Source organism: Cherax quadricarinatus, chromosome 40 (genome assembly GCF_038502225.1).
Source record: "Cherax quadricarinatus isolate ZL_2023a chromosome 40, ASM3850222v1, whole genome shotgun sequence".
NCBI classification, from domain to species: domain Eukaryota; kingdom Metazoa; phylum Arthropoda; class Malacostraca; order Decapoda; family Parastacidae; genus Cherax; species Cherax quadricarinatus.
In genome coordinates, this window is record NC_091331.1 from 19,657,156 (window position 1) to 19,679,067 (window position 21,912).

Here is a 21,912-nt window from a genome sequence, read left to right on the forward strand (position 1 = left end):
GTGAGTGAGGCACTGTCAACAAATTTTGTTGAGAATAAGAAAAAGTTTTGGAGTGAGACAAATAGATTAAGAAAGCCTAGGGAACAAATAGATTTTACAGTTAACAAAATGAGGGACTTAGTAGATGGGGAGTTGGAGGTACGTATTGGGAAGGTGGCAGGAATATTTTGAGGAACTGTTAAATGTTGATGAAGAGAGGGAGGCAAAACATCTTTTAGGAGTGAAGAAGAGCTGGGTGTGAGTGTGGGGGAGACGTGCAAGGCATTAGGTAGAATGAAAGGGGGTAAAGCAGCTGGAACTGATGGGATCATGACAGAAATATTAAAAGCAGGGAGGATATAGTTTTGGAGTGGTTAGTACTTTTGTTCAATAAATGTATGAAAGAGGGGAAGATACCTAGAAATTGGCAGAGAGCGTGTATAATTCCATTATATAAAGGGAAGGGGGACAAAAGAGATTGTAAGAAATTATAGGGGAATAAGTTTACTTAGTATACCAGATTAAGTGTATGGTAGGGTTATTATTGAAAGAATTAGAGGCAAGACAGAGAACAGGATTGCAAATGAACAAGGAGGCTTTAGAATGGGTAGGGATTGTGTAGATCAAGTGTTCACATTGAAGCATATAAATAAACAATATTTAAAGGTAGGGAAGTTTTCATGCATTAATGGATTTAGAAAAGACATATGATAGGGTGGATAGGGAAGCAATGTGGCAGATGTTGCAAATGTATAGAAAAAGTAGTAAATTACTAAATGCTGTGAAGAGTTTTTATGAGGATAGTGAGGCTCAGGTTAGGGTGTGTAAAAGAGAGATTATGCATCCTAAAGTCCTACTTTTACTGGAAAGTAATGTCACCATGGTTGTTTAACATATTTATAGATGGAGTTGTAAAATAAATAAATGCTAAGGCATTGGTGAAAGGAGTGGGATTAAATTATGGGAAATCAAATACAAAATGGGAGTTGACACAGTTACTTTCTGCTGATGATACTGTGCTTTTGGAAAATTCTAAAGAGAAGTTGCAAAGGTTAGTGGATGAGTTTGGGAGGAGGTGTAAAGGAAGAAAGCTGAAAGCAAACATAGATAAGAGTAAGGTGATAAGGGTATCAAAGTTATATAAAGAAAAATTTTATATCACAATGGAGGGAGTATGGAAGAAGTGAATGTGTTCAAATATTTGGGAGTAGATTTGTCAGCATTTGGGTTTATAAAGGACAAGTTAACCATAGAATTGATGAAGGAAAAAAGCTGAGTGGTGCATTGAGGTTTTCTGTGGAGATAAAAGCATTATCCATGGAGGCAAAAAAGGAAATGTGCGAGAGTGTAGTGACACCAACACTCTTATATGGGTGTGAAGCTTGGTTTGTAAATGCTGCAGCAAGGAGGAGACTGGAGGCACTGAAGATGTCATGTCTAAGGGCAATGTGTGGTGTAAACATTATGCTAAGAATTCGTAGTATGGAAATTAGGAGGTGGTGTGGAGTTACTAAAAGCATTATTCAGAGGAGTTATTGAGGTGATTTGGTCATTTAAAGAGGATGAAGCAAAATAGTGTATAAATCTGTAGGGGAGGGGAGACGGGGTAGGGGTCGTCCCAGGAAAGTATGGAGGGAGAGGGTAAAAGAGGAATTATGCCAACCATGTCACCATGGTTGTTTAACATATTTATAGATAGAGTTGTAAAATAAATGCTAAGGCATTGGGGAGGGGAGTGGGATTAAATTATGGGGAATCAAATACAAAATAAGCCATTATTCACAAAAATCCTCTGGCTGGTTTGACTTTATCTGTCTTGGCTCTCTCTCTTTAAATGTTAGGTAATCTGGTTATTATTTACATTCCTAAGTAAGAATTGTTGTTTAACATGCTTGTAAATGTTGCAAAAGAAGTGAATGATAGGGTGTTGCGGAGAGGTGTGAGATTAATTTAAAAGATAAAGAAACTGATATTAAAGTAGGGGTTGTCACAGTTACACTTTGCTGATCAAGGTTCATTTCAGAGATTCTAAAGAACGTTGTAAATGTTGGTGAATGAATTTGAGAAAGTATGTAAAAAGAAATTAAAAAGGAACATAAATAAAAACAAGATGATGAGAGTACCAAAAAGTCTAGATAATGAAAGATTGGATATCAAACTGGAGGGATATAGTATGGAGGAAGCAAGTGTATTCAGATATTCAAGAGTGGCCATGTTGACAGACGGAGCTATTAAAGACCAAGTGAACCACAGAGCTAAAGAGGAAAAAATAAGGTAGGTGGTGTTTTGAGGCATCTATGCAAAGAAGTTTATCAATTAGACAAAAACAGGAAACTGCACCAGAGTATAGTGTTATCAACACTATATTAGTGTGAAGGATGGAGTTAAGCATTGCAGTGAGGCGGCAGCTAGAGACAGTAGAGATATCACGTTTGAGACTAATATGTAATGTGAATATTATGTAGAATAATTTAGGTATAGAAATTAGAAGACACTGTGGGGTTAGGAGAAGTTATTGAGATGGTTTGGGCTTTACGAAGGATGGAGTAGAATAGGATGAACAAGATAATATAAATCTAAGGGAATGGTAGGGGGTCATCCCAGGAAGGGCTGAAGAGAATGAGTAAAGCAAATTCTAAGTGCTAGGAGCTTGAGCATCCAGCTAGCTTGTGTGTGTGTGTGTGTGTGTGTCATATTGGAGAGGAAACGAATGATTTTTAAGTCTTGATGTGACCAAGGATACATTTATGAAGGGATTCAGAGTAAATCAGTTAGCAAGACTTGAGTCTTGGAGGAGAGAAGTACAGTGTTTTTATTTAGGAGGAGGATGAGGATTTTGCAGTTCTAACGGCTATCTGATTTGCAAGGTCTATTCACTTCAGGGAAAACAGCTATTACATGAATGATAGTGATTTTTTTTTTTAAGGGGTGGTCACCTTACATTGGTGGGAGACAGCCATTGTATCTTTACAATTATAATTTTATTATTTTCTCTTCAATTTCTTGGCTAAAATATACTCATATGTCTTGAAAATAATCAAAGAGACATGTTCTATCAAGCTAGCAGCATGTACATTCACACCCCATTTGTTGATGATGGTTGCCCCCTAGAATGAGATTGTTATGTGAATGTTAAACTGGTCAAGATGCAAGGGAAATCCTTATTTTCAGGGTTATTCAAAATCATGTTCTGAAAAAGTTTGTTAAGCAGGGGTCGACTGTATAACCATTTAATGCAGAGACGGAGTGGTGAACCACCAAGCATTTACAAAAAATGTGGTATGAGAGAACTGAAGGTAAACACCATGTGATTCAGTGCAAGTAGATCAGACAAGGCATACTTGAGTGTGTGTGATGAATCTCAAGAGCCTAATAGGACAGATGCACACCAAAACACTATGCTCCTGGCCCATAGCATATTACCCCAATATGTTTAGTGCTGGAGGCAGTGGAGATGTCATGTCTGAGGGCAATATGTGGTGTGAATATAATGCAGAGAATTTGTAGTTTAGAAATTAGGAGGAGGTGAGTGATTACCAAAACTATTATCCAGAGGGCTAAGGAGGGATTGTTGAGGTGGTTCAGACATGTAGAGAGGATGGAATGAAATAGAATGACTTTGAGAGTGTATAAATCTCTAGTGGAAGGAAGGTGGGGTAAGGGTTGGCCTAGGAAAGGTTGGAGGAAACAGGTAAAGGAGGTTTTGTGTGCGAGGGGCTTGGACTTCCAGCAAGCATGCGTGAGTACGTTAGATAGGAGTGAATGGAGACAAATGCTTTTTAGGACTTGACACACTGTTGGAGTGTGAGCAAGGTAACATTTATGAAGGGATTCAGGGAAACCAGCAGGCCAGACTTGGGTCCTGGAGATGGGAAGTACAGTGAAGTACAGGAAGTACACTCTGAAGGAGGGGTGCTAATGTTGCAGTTTTATAACTGTAGTAAAAGCGTGCCTCTGGCAAGACAGTGATAGAGTGAATGATGAAAGTTTTTTTTTTTCGGGTCACCCTGCCTTGGTGGGAGACGGCTGATGTGTTAATGAAAAAAAATGTTTAGTGCTCTCCCCATGAATGTAATACTACTAATAATAATGCTGGCCCACAGTCTCAGTCAGATTACAAATAAGCAAAAAACTTCCATTAAGGTTGTTCAGACTGAGTACAGTTATTTAAGGTATAGATAAGGTATAGATAAGGTATAGATAAGGTATAGGAGAAGGTGTGGAGTTAATAAAAGTATTAGTCAGAGGGCAGAAGAGGGGTTGTTGAGGTGGTTTGGTCATTTAGAGAGAATGGATCAAAGTAGAATGACATGGAAAGCATATAAATCTATAGGGGAAGGAAGGCGGGGTAGGGGTCGTCCTCGAAAGGGTTGGAGAGAGGGGGTAAAGGAGGTTTTGTGGGTAAGGGGCTTGGACTTCCAGCAAGCGTGCGTGAGCATGTTAGATAGGAGTGAATGGAGACGAATGGTACTTGGGACCTGACGATCTGTTGGAGTGTGAGCAGGGTAATATTTAGTGAAGGGATTCAGGGAAACCGGTTATTTTCATATAGTCGGACTTGAGTCCTGGAAATGGGAAGTACAATGCCTGCACTTTAAAGGAGGGGTTTGGGATATTGGCAGTTTGGAGGGATATGTTGTGTATCTTTATATGTGTATGCTTCTAGACTGTTGTATTCTGAGCACCTCTGCAAAAACAGTGATAATGTGCGAGTGTGGTGAAAGTGTTGAATGATGATGAAAGTATTTTCTTTTTGGGGATTTTCTTTCTTTTTTGGGTCACCCTGCCTCGGTGGGAGACGGCCGACTTGTTGAAAAAAAAAAAAAAAAAAAATAAGCAAAAGCTCTGAATATTACCATAGACAGCGGGAGGCCATTGTACTAGAATTCTAGAAACTATTGCAATGCTAGAAGTCTAAGTAATGTGGTGTGATAAAGTGATAGTATATGATAATTTTTAATAATATTTAAAAGTTAGATAATTTAAAAAAAAAAAATGTTGTTCATAGTGTAATTATGAGCTTTAAGTTTCCATATCAGAAAACTGTTTACTGTAATAAAGATTCTTGAGGCAAAAAATTCTCATATCTATTTAAAAAAAAATGAGGGGCTTGGACTTTCAGCAAGTGTGCATGAGCATGTTAGAAGTGAATGGAGATGAATGGTGTTTGGGATCTGATGAACTGTTGGAGTGTGAGCAGGGAAATATTTTGTGAAGGGATTCAGGAAAACCAGTTAGCCAGACTTGAGTCCTGGAAATAGGAAGTACAATGCCTGCACTTTAACCCTTTCAGGGTCCATGCCATAGCTCTGTGGCTTTACGTTGAGGGTTCAAACCGTAGATCTACGCCATGAGCTCAGCTCACTCTGATAAGCTGTGTGTGGTAAATTTGGGCCTAGATATAAGAGAATACATCTATGTGGTATGTGTGCACCACATAAAACAAATCCTGCAACACACAGTGCATAATGAGAGGAAAAAAAACTGAGACCATAGTTTTCGATTAAAACGGCAACTTTGCAGTGTTTTTTCGTATGCTTTTTTTTTTTATAGTTGTATTTACGATTTCTTGGTCTCATTTGATAGAATGGAAGAAATATTACAGAAATAGAGATGATTTTGATTGGTTTTATTACTGGAAATGGCTTGAAACTGAGCTCAAAGTAGCGGAAATGTTAAAATTTTGCCGATGTTCAAGAGTAAACAAATGACCTCACACGTCTAATACACGCCAGCTGGTGGGTCTAATATACATTCACAAATGTGGTGATATTATTTATACAATTATTACAATATTACATAATAGTAAATCTTCTATTTTTGGTTTGAATAAAAATTCATTATGTGAATAAAAAATCAAAATGGAATTCATTTGTAAAGCCTGAAAACATAACTAATGAACAGAGGAAATGTTAGTTTAGTGCCAGGAATGCTTGCATTGTTTATTTTGGACCCTATTTTGAAATTGGAATATTCTGAACTTTGCATTAAATTGGCCAAATTACCAATTTCTGATCACTTTATTTTGTAGTTGCAAACAATTGAGTTGGCGATTTCTTGTGCTCAATCGATAGAAGTAATACTAGTGAAATAGCTAAGAATTTGGTAGACTGGAATAATGTAATTGGCCTAAAATGGGAGTCAAAGTCGGTAAAATCGCAGATACATAAATATTGCCGAGACATCAAAATTCGCGAGAGCATAATTTTGTCAATTTTCCATCAAATTTTGTACTTTTTGTTCTATTACCTTCAGAAAAAGATTCTCTACCATTTCATAAGAAAAAATAGCAAAAAATTTTTTTGAAAATTCTTAGATCCTGGTGCACACTTTGAAATTTGGTCTCTGGACCCTGAAAGGGTTAAAGGAGGGGGTTGGGATACTGGCAGTTTGGAAGGACATCTAAACTGTCGTATCCAAGCGCCTCTGCAAAGACAGTGATTATGTATGAGTGATAGTGAAAGTGTTGAATGATGAAAGTTTTTTTTCTTTCTCTTTGGGTCATCCTGCCTCAATGAGAAATGGTCAATGCTATAAAAAAAAAAATAAGTAACAAAAGTATTATGGATAGAGTACTTTTCATGGTACAATATATGCTCTATCAGTAATCAAGTAAATCAAATCAACTGAGGCATCAAACAAAAATTGCCAACTTCTGTACTCCCTCATGATTCACAAAGAAGGCATTCCAAAAGAAAGTTATAGACTGAAAATTCTTAAGTACAGGAACTGTATATGAGTGGGAAAAAATGAAGATGCATCAGTGACCCTACATTCACTATATATAAACATAACAGTCAAACAGTGCAATTTTGGTTCATTTTTGATAATAATTGGTCATTTAATAGATATACAACATGTCAGATTACTAAATGTAGAAGGAAGATGGTGGGATATGACCAGTGAGCTTAAAAAAAAAAAAGTCACAGCTCAAAAACCCACTTGCACATAAGCCATAGAAAATGGCATAATTCTAGATCTGACCTCACAGTTCCAGAAACCTGCTTACCAATAATGCCATAATATTATGAATATTCAGCAACAGGTTATAAAATAGCTCACAAATCATTGAAGTTGCAGATCATGATGGGGTACATTACAGTATATGGTAAAATAACATGATTATGAAGCTACGAGAATAAAGCCCCATTCTGAAGTATGGACAATTAGATTAATTTACAAACAGTTACTAGGAAAGGAAGGCAATATATTATTCAGTAAGGTGCCTCTAAAGTCTCAGTGGCAAAGCAGTTTAAAAAAAAAAAAAAAAAAAAAGTATGACAAGAAATGTTAGACATGTGCAAGAATGTCAAATGCTATAGTCAGAAATATATGGAAAGGCAAATTGATTAAATTATATAGTACTCTACCATATACAGTATTTTCAATCCTACACTAGCTTTGGTCAAGTTGCACTAGGCCATAAATTGAGGGGAAAGTGAAGAATTCTTTTTTATATGTAAAAAGTAGTCGACTTTTTTCCTTTGCAATAAGACAATATTTTTTATTGATCAAACAATGTAGTACAGTCTTGCAACTGGTAAATTCCTACTACTATTTCCGTAATAAAATTGTGATTTTTATTTTTTAGCAAAATTCCAACTTACACTAGAGTACCATACTTTATGGCATCAAAGAATCTATATTTTTCCAAAACAAGTCCCAGTGTCTTGGAGGCTGAATGTTACATAAGAACATAAGAAAGAAGGAGCACTTCAGCAGATCTACTTGTGTTAAGCAGCAGTAGGGTAAGGTAAACCAGGCGATGGAGTCAGATGAACTACGGTAGTATCAGTAGCCTGTCACTTGTTTACCATCAAACCACACAGAAATTATATTTTTACTCATTTCAAATGATATTAAGGATACATTATCAGATATAAAAAACAGTATATGGTAGTCATACACAAAAGCTGTTATTTGCAAACACTGTAGGATTGTTTTGGTAGTGTTGAAGTATAAATGTACTCTTATTAAATGGTAAAATAAAAAAAAACAGTGAGTCAGGTCCAGTTCACGTATTGTACGTACATGACTCGTATGAGAGATAGTGTCAGGCAAATGTTCAATTGCAACTAAACTGAGTAACATTGAAAGACAAAAATACTGCCATGCACAAGAAAACTGAAGAACCTCAAGGACCCCAAAGCAAATAAGTTCCTTGACTGACTTCTTTTTGGGTTAATCAAAGTAATTTACACATGTTACTATAAATTATCATTTTTTTTTTCAACACATTAGCCATCTCCCACCGAGGTAGGGTGACCCAAAAAGAAAGAAAAAAAAAACTTTACTCATTCAATACTTTCACCATCACTCATACATAATCAGTTTCTTTGCAGAGGCACTCAGATATGACAGTTTAGATGTCCCTCCAAACTGCCAATATCCCAGACCCCTCCTTTAACCCTATGACTGTTTCGGTCCTATATATATGTCTTACGAACCACCATGTTTGATGTATCTACAGTGGACTCCCGCATACCATTGGCATCACATAACGTTAAATCCGCATACCGATACATTTTATCGCTAAGATTTTGCCTCGCATACCGCTAAAAAACCCGCTCAACGCTATTCGTCCGAGACGCGTCTAATGTGCGGCCTGAGCCAGCCTCACATGTTCCGCCAGTGGCATTGTTTACCAGCCAGCCTCAGCGGTAACATCCAAGCATACAATTGGAACATTTCGTATTATTACAGTGTTTTTGGTGATTTTATCAGCAAAATAAGTGACCATGGGCCCCAAGAAAGCTTCTAGTGCCAACCCTACAGGAATAAGGGTGAGAATTACTATAGAGATGAAGAAAGAGATCATTGCTAAGTATGAAAGTGAAGTGTGTGTCTCCGAGCTGGCCAGGTTGTATAGTAAACCCCAATCAACCATCGCTACTATTGTGTCCAAGAAAACGGCAATCAAGGAAGCTGTTCTTGCCAAAGGTTCAACTGTGTTTTCGAAACAGAGATTGCAAGTGATAGAAGATGTTGAGAGACTCTTATTGGTGTGGATAAATGAAAAACAGATTGCAGGAGATAGCATCTCTCATGTGATCATAAGGGAAAAGGCTAGGAAGTTGCATGAGGATTTAATTAAAAAAATGCCTGCAACTAGTGATGATGTGAGTGAATTTAAGGCCAGCAAAGGTTGGTTTGAGATTTAAGAAGCGTAGGCATCGTGAGGCTGCCAGTTCGGACCACAAAGCAGCTGAAAAATATGTGCAGGAATTCAAGGAGTACATAGACAGAGAAGGACTGAAACCTGAACAAGTGTTTGTGATGAAACAGGCCTGTTTTGGAAGAAAATGCCAAGCAGGACCTACATTACTCAGGAGGAAAAGGCACTCCCAGGACATAAGCCTATGAAAGACAGGCTTACTCTTCTCATGTGTTCCAATGTTAGTGGTGATTGCAAAGTGACGCCTTTATTAGTGTATCACTCTGAAACTCCCAGAGCGTTCAGGCAAAAGAATATCCTCAAGGCTAATTTGTGTGTGCTGTGGAGGGCAAACAGTAAGGCATGGGTCACTAGGGACTTTTTCTATGACTGGTTACACCAAGCATTTGCCCCAATGTGAAAAATTACCTAACTGAAAAGAAATTAGACCTTAAGTGCCTCCTGGTGTTAGACAATGCCCCTGGTCATCCTACAGACGTGGCAGAGCGGCTTTGTGGGGACATGAGCTTCATTAAGGTGAAGTTTTTGCCTCCTAATACCACTCCTCTCCTGCAGCCCATGGACCAGCAGGTTATTGCAAACTTCAAAAAACTGTACACAAAAGCTCTGTTTGAAAGGTGCTTTGTAGTGACCTCAGAAACTCAATTGACTCTAAGAGAGTTTTGGAGAGAGCACTTTAATATCCTCAATTGTGTAAACCTTATAGGTACGGCTTGGGAGGGAGTGACTAAGAGGACGTTGAACTCTGCTTGGAAGAAACTGTGGCCAGAATGTGTAGACCAAAGGGATTTTGAAGGGTTTCAGGCTAACCCTGGGAATCCTATACCAGTTGAGGAATCCATTGTGGCATTGGGAAAGTCCTTGGGGTTGGAGGTTAGTGGGGATGATGTGGAAGAGGACAATGAAGAACTAACCACTGATGAGCTGCTAGATCATCTTCATCAGCATGAGGCCACACCTGAGGAAACTGCTTCAGAGGAGGGGAGAGAGAAATTGAAGAAGTTGCCTACTTCAAAGATTAAGGAAATGTGTGCAATGTGGCTTAAAGTGCAAACCTTTTTTGATGACAATCACCCTAACACAGCTATTGCAAGCCGTGCTGGTGACTATTACACTGACAATGTTGTGAACCACTTTGGGAAAGTCATAAAGGAACGGGAGGTACAGGCCTCTATGGACAGATATGTTGTGCGACAGAAGTCCAGTGACTCTGAAGCTGGTCCTAGTGGCATTAAAAGAAGAAGGGAAGTAACCCCGGAAAAGGACTTGACACCTCAAGTCTTAATGGAAGGGAATTCCCCTTCTAAACACTAAGACTCTCTCCTCCTCCCATCCCATCAATCATCACCAGATCTTCAATAAAGGTAAGTGTCATGTAACTGTGCATGTCATTTTCAGTTTGTGTGTATTAAAATTAATATTTCATGTGGTAAAAATTTTTTTTTTCATACTTTGGGGTGTCTTGCACGGATTAATTTGATTTCCATTATTTCTTATGGGGAAAATTCATTCGCAAAACGATAATTTTGCATAACAATGAGCTCTCAGGAACGGATTAATATCGTTATGCGGGGGTCCACTGTATACTCAAAAATTCTAGCGGCTTCAAATCAAGCAGGAGAAAGCTGGTAGGCCCACATATGAGAGAATGGGTCTGTGTGGTCAGTGCGCACCATATAAAAAAATCCTGCAGCCCGCAGTGCATAATGAGAAAAAAAAACTCACTGTTTTTTTAATTAAAATGCCGACTTTGTTGTCTATTTTCATGTAGTATTTATGGTTGTATTCTTGGTTTCTTGGTCTCATTTGATAGAATGGAAAACACATTATAGAAATAGAGGTGATTTTTATTGGTTTTACTATGAAAAGAACCTTGAAATGGAGCTCAAAGTAGGGGAAATGTTTGATTTTTGCCGATGTTCAAAAGTAAACAAATGATGCCATTTTCCAATAAATATCCAAGTAACCATTCTAATATGCAGTCATGAAGGAGTGACATTATTTATACAATTATTACAATATTGCAGTAGTCTGCGTAACAATAAATCTTCTATTTTTTGTTTGAATAAAAATTCAAAATAGAAAGCAAGAGTAATATCAGAGGGGCCTGGAGACATGACTGATGAACAAAGAAAATGTTATTTTAAAGCCAGGAATGTCTGCATTGCTCATTCTGGACCCTATTTTGAAATTGGCATATTTTTTAATTTTCGTGAAATTCGCCAAATTGCAAATTTCTGACCACGTTATTGGGAGTTGAAATGAGCAGTTTCTTGTACTCAATCAATAGAAAAAATGGAGTTCTAAAGAAATAGCTATGAGTGTGGTTGAATGGAACAATGGAATTAGCTGAAAATAGGGCTCAAAGTGAGCAAAAGCGCCGATTCGAAAATATCGCCGAGGTCGCTAACTTCACAAGAGCGTAATTCCATCAGTTTTCCATCAAATTTCATTCTTTTGGTGTCATTACAATTGGGGAAACGATTCTCTATCATTTCATAAGTTTTTTTTTTTTTTCCAGAAATTTTGTGACACCAGGAGACGCCTCAGGATTTGGGGTTGCGACAGTCAAGGGGTTAAAGTGTAGGCATTGTATTTCTCATTTCCAGGACTCAAGTCCAGCTAACCAGTTTCCCTGAATCCCTTTACAAATTACCCTGCTCACACTCCAACAGCTCGTCAGGTCCCAAAAACCATTTGCCTCCATTCACTCCTAACACACTCATGCATGCTTGCTGGAAGTTCAAGGACGATCCCTACCGTGCCTTCCTTCCCTACAGATATATACACTTTCCAAGTCATTCTACTTTGTCTCATACTCTCTAAATGACCAAACCACCTCAACAACCCTTCTTCAGCCCTCTGACTAATACTTTTAGTACTCCACACCTCCTAATTTCCACACGAATTCTCTGCATAATATCTACAGAATACATTGCCCTTGCACACGACATCTCCATTGCCTCCAGCCTCCTCCTTGCTGCAGCATTTACAACCCATCCTTCAAACCCATATAAGAGTGTTGGTACCACTCTACTCTCATACATTCCCTTCTTTGCCTCCATGGATAACGTTTTTTTTGTCTCGCAGATATTTCATCACACCACTCGCCTTTTTTCCTTCATCAATTGTATGGTTAACCTCATTCTTTATAAACCCATCTGCTGACAAGTCAGCTCTCAAATATCTGGAAACATTCACTTCTTCCATACTCCTTCCCTCCAATGTGATATAAAAATTTTTTTTTTTCTAAATCATTTGATACCCTCATCACCTTACTCTTTTCTATGTTCACTTTCAACTTTCTACTTTACACACCTTCCTAAACTCATCCACTAACCTTTGCAACTTTTCTTTAGAATCTCCCAAAAGCTCAGTATCATCAGCAAAAAGTAACTGTGCCAACTCCCATTTTGTATTTGATTCCCCATAATTTAATCCCACCCCTCTCTCCCAACATTTACTTCTTTTACAACCCCATCTATAAATATGTTAAAAAAACATGGTGACATTACACATCCCTGTCTAAGACCTACTTTTACTGGGAAGTAATCTCCCTCTCTCCTACACACCCTAACCTGAGCCTCACTATCCTCATAAAAACTCTTTACAGCATTTAGTAACTTACTACCTATTCCATACACATGCAACATCTGCCACATTGTTCCCCTATCCACCCTATCATAAGACTTTTCTAAATCCATAAATGCAATGAAAACTTCCCTCCCTTTATCTAAATACAGTGGACCCCCGCCTTACGAACGCATCGCATTACATTAAATCCGCAATACGAAGCATTTGAACGCAAAAATTTTGCCTCGCCTTACGTGATTCGTCTGGGACACGTCCCATGTGTGGCCTCAGCGCCAGTGTTTACAAGCCAGCCAGTGTGGTCGCATCTACGCATACATTCGGTACATTTCACATTATCCCAGTGTTTTTAGTGCTTGTAACTGCAAAATAAATCATGGACCCCAAGAAAGCTTCTAGTGCCATCCCTGTGGTAAAAACGGTGAGAATTAGTATGGAATTGAAAAAAGAGATTAAGGAAATGTGTGCAAAGTGGGTTGAACTGCAAACCTTTATGGATGAAAATCACCCTGACACAGCTACTGCAAGCCGTGTTGGCAACCTGTACAATGACAATTTTATGGCCCATTTTAGGAAAGTCTTAAAGGAACGGGAGGTACAGAGCTCTATGGACAGATTTGTTGTGCGACAGAGGTCCAGTGATTCTCAAGCTGGTCCTAGTGGCATTAAAAGAAGAAGGGAAGTAACCCCGGAAAAGGACTTGCTACCTCAAGTCCTAATGGAAGGAGATTCCCCTTCTAAACAATAACTTCCACACTCTCCCCTCCTCCCATCCTATCAATCATCACCAGATCTTCAATAAAGGTAAGTGTCACGTATTCTATTCTTAGTAGAGCAGTAATTGTGCATGTCTTCTTCAGTTTGTGTGTATTAAAATTAATATTTCATTTTTTTTTCAACAAGTCGGCCGTCTCCCACCGAGGTAGGGTTGCCCAAAAAGAAAGAAAATACCCAAAAAGAAAATACTTTCATCATCATTCAACACTTTCACCTCACTCACACATAATCACTGTTTTTGCAGAGGTGCCCAGAATACAACAGTTTAGAAGTACGTATATACGTATAAAAATACACAATATATCCCTCCAAACTGCCAATATCTCAAACCCCTCCTTTAGAGTGCAGGCATTGCACTTCCCATTTTATATAACCAGACTCAAGTCCGGTTATATAAAATAACCGGATTCCCTGAATCCCTTCACTAAATATTACCCTGCTCACACTCCAACAGCTCGTCAGGTCCCAAATACCATTTGTCTCCATTCACTCCTATCTAACACGCTCACGCACGCTTGCTGGAAGTCCATACCCCTCGCCCACAACACCTCCTTTACCCCCTCCCTCCAACCTTTTCGAGGACAACCCTTACCCCGCCTTCCTTCCCCTACAGATTTATACGCTCTCCATGTCATTCTACTTTGATCCATTCTCTCTAAATGACCAAACCACCTCAACAAACCCTCTTCAGCCCTCTGACTAATACTTTTATTAACTCCACACCTTCTAACATTTCATGTGGTAAATTTTTTTTTTTTTTTATACTTTGGGGTGTCAGGAACGGATTAATTTGATTTCCGTTATTTCTTTTGGGGAAAATTAATTTGGCTAATGATAATTTCGGCTTACGATGAGCTCTCAGGAACGGATTAATATCGTAATGCGGGGGTCCACTGTACTGTTTGCATATATGCTTCAATGTAAACACTTTATCTACACATCCCCTAGGCATTCTAAAGTCACACTGTTCATCTGCAACCCCGCTCTCTGTTTTACCTCTTAATTCTTTCAAAAATAATCCTACCATACACTTTACCTGGTATACTCAGTAAACTTATTCCCCTAATTTTTACAATCTCTTTTGTCCCCCTTCCCTTTATATAAAGGAACTTTACACTCTCTCTGTCAATCTTAGGAACCTTCCCCTCTTTCATACATTTATTAAACAAAAATACCAACCACTCCAACACTATATATCCCCCTGCTTTTATCATTTCTGTCATGATTTCATCAGTTTCAGCTGCTTTACCCTGTTTCATTCTATGTAATGCCTCACACACCTCCTCCACAATCACATCCTGCTCTTCCTCACTCCTAAAAAATGCTATACCTCCCTGGCCAGTGCATGAAATTACTGCCTCCCGTTCATCAACATTTAAAAGTTCCTTAAAATATTCCTGCCATCTACCCAATACCTCCAGCTACCCATCTAAAAACTCTCATACTCTGTTTTAAACTGACAAATCCATTCGTTCCCTAGGCTTTCTTATCCTGTTTATCTCACACCAAAATTTTTTTTTATTCTCATCAAAATTTCTTGACAGTGCCTCTCCCACTCTACCATTTGTTCTCTTTTTGCACACTCTCACCACTCTCTTCACCTTTTTTTACTATCCATATACAGTGGAACCCCGGTTTTCGTCTTTAATCCGTTCCAGAAGGTCAGCCAAAAACCAATATGTACAAAAACTGAAGTAATATTTCACATAAAAATAATGTAAATCCAATTAATCCGTTCCATACACCCAAAAATATTAACAAAAAATAAATTTTATAGAGAATAACTATAGTTTTACATACAGAAAACAATGAGAAATAAATATAAAGCACTAATACTAATGAAATGGATAAATGAACATTTAACATCACTTTTACCTTTATTAAAGACTCTTGTTGGCGTATGGAAGACAGCAAGGCAGAAAGAGGGAGGAGAGGTTATTCTTTGGAAGGGGAATTCCCCTCCATAAGGACTTCAGATTTCAAAGCCCTATCTGGGGTTACTTCCTTTCTTTGTCTTTTACTGGCACTAGGACCAGCTTGAGAGTCACTGGACCCCTGTCGGACAAAAAATCTGTCCAGAGAGGCCTGTTCCTGGTGTCTCTAAGATTTGCCTAAAATGGGTCACGGCATTGTCACTGAACATGTTGCTGACATGGCTTGCAACAGCTTTGTTAAGGTGATATTTCTCCACAAACTTTTGCATCTCACTCTACTTTGCACAAATGTCCTTAATTGCTGAAGAAGGCACATTCTACCCTCTCTCTTCCTCCTCCTCTAAAGCAATTTCCTCAGCTAAGGTTTGCTGCTGTTCCAGATGAAAGTCTTGCAGCTCTTCAATGGTTAGCTCTTCCCTGTGGACATCCACTTACTCTTCCACATCTAGGTCACTCGCCTCCAACCCCTTGGACTGTCTATGGCCCCATGGTGGTTTATATAGCAGTCACAAGCACAAAAAAATGGATTATTACGAAATGTTTCAGATGAACATGCAGAGTAATGTTCACTGAACGAGTAACAAAGGCAGACTGAGTCGCAAACATGCTAGAGGCTGCATCTCATGGGCAGGCGGGCACATTTGGTATGGACAATTTCCAAGCAGATATACGAAAACAGGGAAAATTTCGTCAAAAAAAGTGGTCGAAAACTGAATTGTACAATAACCGGACTGGACAAAAACCAGGGTTCCACTGTACTCTGCACTTCTTATATAACTTCTGCTTTGTAAAACCCTCTCATAAGCTACCTTTTTCTCTCTTACTGCACCCTTTACCTCGTCATTCCACCAATCACTACTCTTTCCTCTTGCACCCACCCTCCTATATCCACAAACTTCTGCATTTTTAAAACTATCCCATCCCTCTTCAACTCCCCCACTACCCATACTTGTACTAGCCCACCTTTCTGCCAACAGGCACTTATATCTCACCCTAAACTTTCTCCTCCCTGAGTCTATAAACTTTTACCTCTCTCTTACTTGCTGCTGCCATTTTCCTTTCGCCCCAACTACCTCTTACTCTAACTGTAGCTACAACTGAATAATGATCAGATATATCCGTTGCCCCTCTATAAATATGCACATCCTAAAGCCTACCCATCAACCTTTTATCCACCAATACATAATCTAACAAACTATTTTCATTACATGATGTATCATACCTTGTATACTTATTTATCCTCTTTTTCATAAAATATCTATTACTTATTACCAAACCTCTTTCTACACATAGTTCAATTAAAGGCTCCCCATTTTCATTTACCCCTGGAAACCCAAATTTATGTACTACTCCCTTCACAACACTTTTACCCACTTGAGCATTGAAATCCCCAACCACAAGCACTCTCTCATTTGGTTCAAAACTTCCCATGCACTCAACATTTCCCAAAAATCTTTCTCTACACTTCTCTCTTCTCCAGGTGCATACACACTTACTAACCCACTTTTCGCATCCAACCCTTTACTCCACATAATACTTGAATTTATATATTTATATTACCTTTTCTCCTGCCATAACTTATCCTTCAACATTATTGCTACTCCATCCATAGCTCTAACTCTATTAGAATCCCCTGACCTAATCCTATTTATTTCTCTCCACTGAGACTCTCCTACCCCCATCAGTTTTGAATTTGTCTAACTGTATTTATGTGTACCTGTACTTAAATAAACTTACTAATTTGAACATAATTTAACTATGCAAGGAACATTTTGCTGACAGTTCTGGATGTAAGAACCTTTTAAGCTCAGGACTGGGATTTAGCAGATTCAGAATAATCACCTGCATACTGGCGTGTTTATTAGCGCTGTTTCACGTAAATGTAGTGGGTTTTAGGTAACGAGCTGACTGGCAAACCTGCCAGTCAGCTGAGTCAGCGATAAATAACCATAGAATGAACCATCAATGTGTGTTTTTATATGTAATGCCTCAGGCCTAACACAGCTTTATTGCCGTTATTACCGTGAATACCTTTTTTTTTTTTCTAAAATTTAACCGGACTTGGGGGATGAGGGGCCGCCTCAACACCGGAGCATTCTGTTTGCCGTAAAATACAGAACTTAATGCAATTACTGTATATCACTAGATAAAGTACATTAGATAAAAATGAAGGTTAAGGTGCAAGATAAGTACTGCAATGTGTTATTACATGAATTAGGTAGAAGGCCCAAAGAGAGATGACAGGGTATAGATAAGAGTTAGATTTTTGTCTATAATGGATATGTAAAATAAAACATTTAAAAAACTACTTACTTGTCTGAAGCGTTTAAGGTGTATAACAAGTATCTGTGGCGCAGACCATAGCATGAGTCTTTTCACCACCTGCTGCTTGCGGTTGCAAGTTGGGCAGTGCCATGCATCGCCACACCCTAGTTTCTCAGCTGATGTGTGTAGCTGTGGAAGATTCACTGCTTTAGAATAATGTACAGGCAGCCCCTGATTTAAGTTTGATTTTTTTTTTTTAACACGTTGGCCATTTCCCACTGAGGCACGGTAACCCAAAAAGAAAGAAAGAAAAAATTTCCATCATCATTCAACACCCTCACACATAATCACTGTCTTTGCAGAGGCGCTCAGATACAACAGCCTAGACATCCCTCCAAACTGCCAACATCCCAAACCCCTCCTTTAAAGTGCAGGCATTGTACTTCCCATTTCCAGGACTCAAGTCCAGCTAACCGGTTTCCCTGCACCCCTTCACAAAATATTCCCCTGCTCACACTCCAACAACTCGTCTGGTCCCAAAAATCATTCATCTTCATTCACTATCTAACCCACTCATACATGCTTGCTGGAAGTTCAAGCCCCTAGCCCACAAAGTCTCCATTTCCCCCCTCCCTCCAACCTTTTCAAGGACGATCCATACCCCGCCTTCTTTTCCCCACAGATTTATACGCTCTCCAAGTCATTCTACTCTGTTTCAGTCTCTCTACATGACCAAACCACCTCAACAGCCCCTCTTCAGCCATCTGAATAATACTTTTAGTAACTCCACATCTCCTAATTTCCACGCTACGAATTCTCTGCATAATATTTACACCACACATTGCCTTTAGACAGGACATCTCCACTGCGTCCAACCGCCTCCTAGCTACAGCATTTACAACCCATGCTTCACAACCATATAGGAATGTTGGTACCACTATTCTCCCATACATTCCCTTCTTTGCCTCCATGGATAACATTTTTGGTCTCCACAAATACCTCAATACACCGGTCATCTTTTTCCTTCATCAATTGTATGGTTAACCTCATCCTTCATAAACCCATCTGCTGACAAGTCAAGTCCCAAACAGAGGCATCGCTAGGGTTGGTGTCACCTGGAGCGGAATCTTTGGTGCCACCCCGGGCGGCATCTTTGGTGTCACCCGCATGATATCCAAGGGTCGGGGGAGTGGGGGGAGTAAACTCCAGTTACGTCAGTACTGCATGCCCAATGACTAATGTTTAGCAATGAGAATGTTTAAAGGCCATAAACTGAACAGGAAAACACTTCTCAACTTTATTAATGATAAAATAAATAATCGTAGTAATATTGAGGAAACAAATTCAATACCACTTTGAGTACACTCAACAGATCCTACAATTATTCATCTTCAACAGTGCCCCCCATAAAAAAACTTGAAAAAATAAAGGAAAACATTGTAATATCAGAGAAACACTTGTTCCGATTTGACCTTCAGTACAGGTAACATCTCAGTGAATCTGATCTTACATTTCCTTGCCTTCAATCATCAAAATCAATGATTTTCCCTATGTAGGCCTATTTGTACTCTGTAATCATACAAGAGGCTCAATAGAAATGAAGGATTCTTCTCTTATGTTGGTGCAGCTCTGTTTTGGGCATTAGTGTCACCTTCTTTAGAGGCTCTATGGTGTCACCCTCTAAATGGTGTCGGCAGCCCGCACCCCCTTATGACGCCACTGCTCCCAAATATCTGAAAACATTCACTTCTTCCATACTCCCTCCCTAGAATGTGGTAACAAATTTTTCTTTAAATCGTCTGATACCTTCATCACCTTACTCTTATTTATGTTCACTCTCAACTTTCTATCTTCACACACCCTCCCAAACTTGTCCACTAACCTTTGTCATTTTTCTTTAGAATCCCCAAAAGCACAGTATCATCAACAATATGTAACTATATTATTTTTATTTTTTATTATCACACTGGCTGATTCCCACCAAGGCAGGGTGGCCCGAAAAAGAAAAACTTTCACCATCATTCACTCCATCACTGTCTTGCCAGAAGGGTGCTTTACACTACAGTTTTTAAACTGCAACATTTACACCCCTCCATTTTATATTTGATTCCCCATAATTTAATCTTACCCTTCTCTCCAACACCCTAGCATTCACTTCTTTTACAACTCCATCTATATGTTAAACAACCATGGTGATATTTCGCATCCCTGTCTAAGAGCTACTTGTACTAGGAAGTAATCTCCCTCTCTCCTACACACCCTAACATGAGCCTCAACAGCCCCTTTTCAGACCTCTGAATAATACTTTTAGTAACTCCACATCTCCTCCTAATTTCCACACTACGAATTCTCTGCATAATATTTACACCACACATTGCCTTTAGACAGGACATCTCCACTGCCTCAAGCCACCTCCTTGCTGCAGCATTTACAACCCATGCTTCACACCCATATAAGAATGTTGGTCCCACTATTCTCTCGTACATTCTCTTCTTTGCCTCAATGGATAATGTTTTTTGTCTCCAGAGATACCTCAACACAGCATTCATCTTTTTTCCTTCATCAATTGTATGGTGTTACAAACCCAGAAAAGAGACAATTGGAGAAGTGGTTGATTGAGCACTTCAGTGCTGCTGCCAGACAACAGTACCCAGTGTGACGTAATCGCACTTTATGTCGAGGCTGGTGAACCAACCTCATTCAGTGTGCTGACCACAGCTCACTGAGTCTGACGGTCTCAGAATTATCTGACAGCTGCATTCAGTGTACTCACAACATAGTGTGTTCTGCACAGCTCACCGAGAGTGAAGACCTCATACATAGTGTGAGTTTAGCACGGCTTCACAGCTTGACTTTGCTGATAACGTCTCCTGCTGACAACGAAAGTTTCCTGATGGCAGCAACTGGACCTTAATCGACTGGCCCTCCACGACGGTGTTGGTGACGGACACTGCAAGTTGTCTTGTGGACACAGTAGCGAAAGTGTGTAGATGTACACAGAGACAAGGGTGTCATGTGGACACAGTAGCGAAAGTGTGTAGATGTACACGGAAACAAGGGTGTCACGTGGACATGGTAGCAAAGGTGTGTAGATTTACATGGAGACAAGGGTGTCATGTGGACACATTTGAAATGGTGTGTTATAATGCAGAGACAAGGGTATCATGACACTGAGAGAAAGGTGTCGTGTGTAACTGAGTGTTACAATGGTGTGTCATAGTGGTGACACGGAGAGTCGTGTTTGATATTGTAGTAAATTATGTAATGTCAGTAACGGATAGTTGTGTTTGTGATATTGTAGTAAATTATGTAATGTCAGTAACAGATAGTCTAGTTTGTGATATTGTGCTTTGTAACTTGATAATTCTGGTTGTGAGAAATGAAACCAAAGAATACACTTTTGATGTTGTCTTTTATAATGCTCTTATTTTATAATTTACAAGTAAAGATTAAAAATATTATGTGTATTTTTGTACTCCCAGACAAATATTCTTATTACAGTTTGGATGATGGGCTAAGAATAATATTGTAACATTGTAATACAGTGGTCCCTCATTTATCATCGTTAATCTGTTCTTGGAAGTGCGATGATTATCGAAAAAGACAATTTTCGAATCAATTTTCCCCATAAGAAATAATGTAAATACAATTAATCCGTTCCTAACACCCAGAAGTATTAAAACAAAAATTTTTTTTACATGAAATATAGATGTAGTACATAAACAATACAATGGGATATGATGAATGAAACATTAACAGCATAACACTTACCTTTATTGGCGATTCTTCTTAGTGTATGGAAGACTGGAGGAGGAGAGACATTGGATTAGTTACTGTTTGGAAGGGGAATCCCCTTCCATCAACACCTCAGGTACCAAGTGCTTTTCTGTGGTTACTTCTCTTCTCTGTTTCTTAATGCCACTAGGACCAGTTTGAGAGTCACTAGAGTCCTGTCTCACAAAAAAAAGTGTCCAGAGAGCTCTGTTTCTGGCACCTCTTTAAAACTTCCCTAAAATGGGCCAAGACTCTGTCACTGTACAAGTTGCCGATATGGCTTGCAACATCCTTCTCAGGGTGATGTTTCTCCATAAATCTTTCCATCCTACCCCACATTTCAAAAATCTCCTTAATTTCTGAAGAAGGCACCTTCTTCCATCTCTCAATCATATTTCTCACTTTCTTTACCAAAGG

At 39.0% G+C, this 21,912-nt stretch overlaps 1 protein-coding gene across 3 annotated transcripts in view; it reads right to left on the minus strand.

The window, feature by feature from the left end:
- Positions 1 to 21,912, minus strand: part of LOC128687331 (ubiquitin carboxyl-terminal hydrolase 31-like) — a 525,901-nt gene that overhangs the window by 76,449 nt on the left and 427,540 nt on the right. For all 3 annotated transcript variants that reach the window (XM_070092773.1, XM_070092772.1, XM_070092774.1), the window contains exon 10: positions 17,770 to 17,910. In XM_070092773.1, the coding sequence (XP_069948874.1) occupies positions 17,770 to 17,910 (141 nt within the window). The remainder of the gene's footprint in view (positions 1 to 17,769; positions 17,911 to 21,912) is intronic.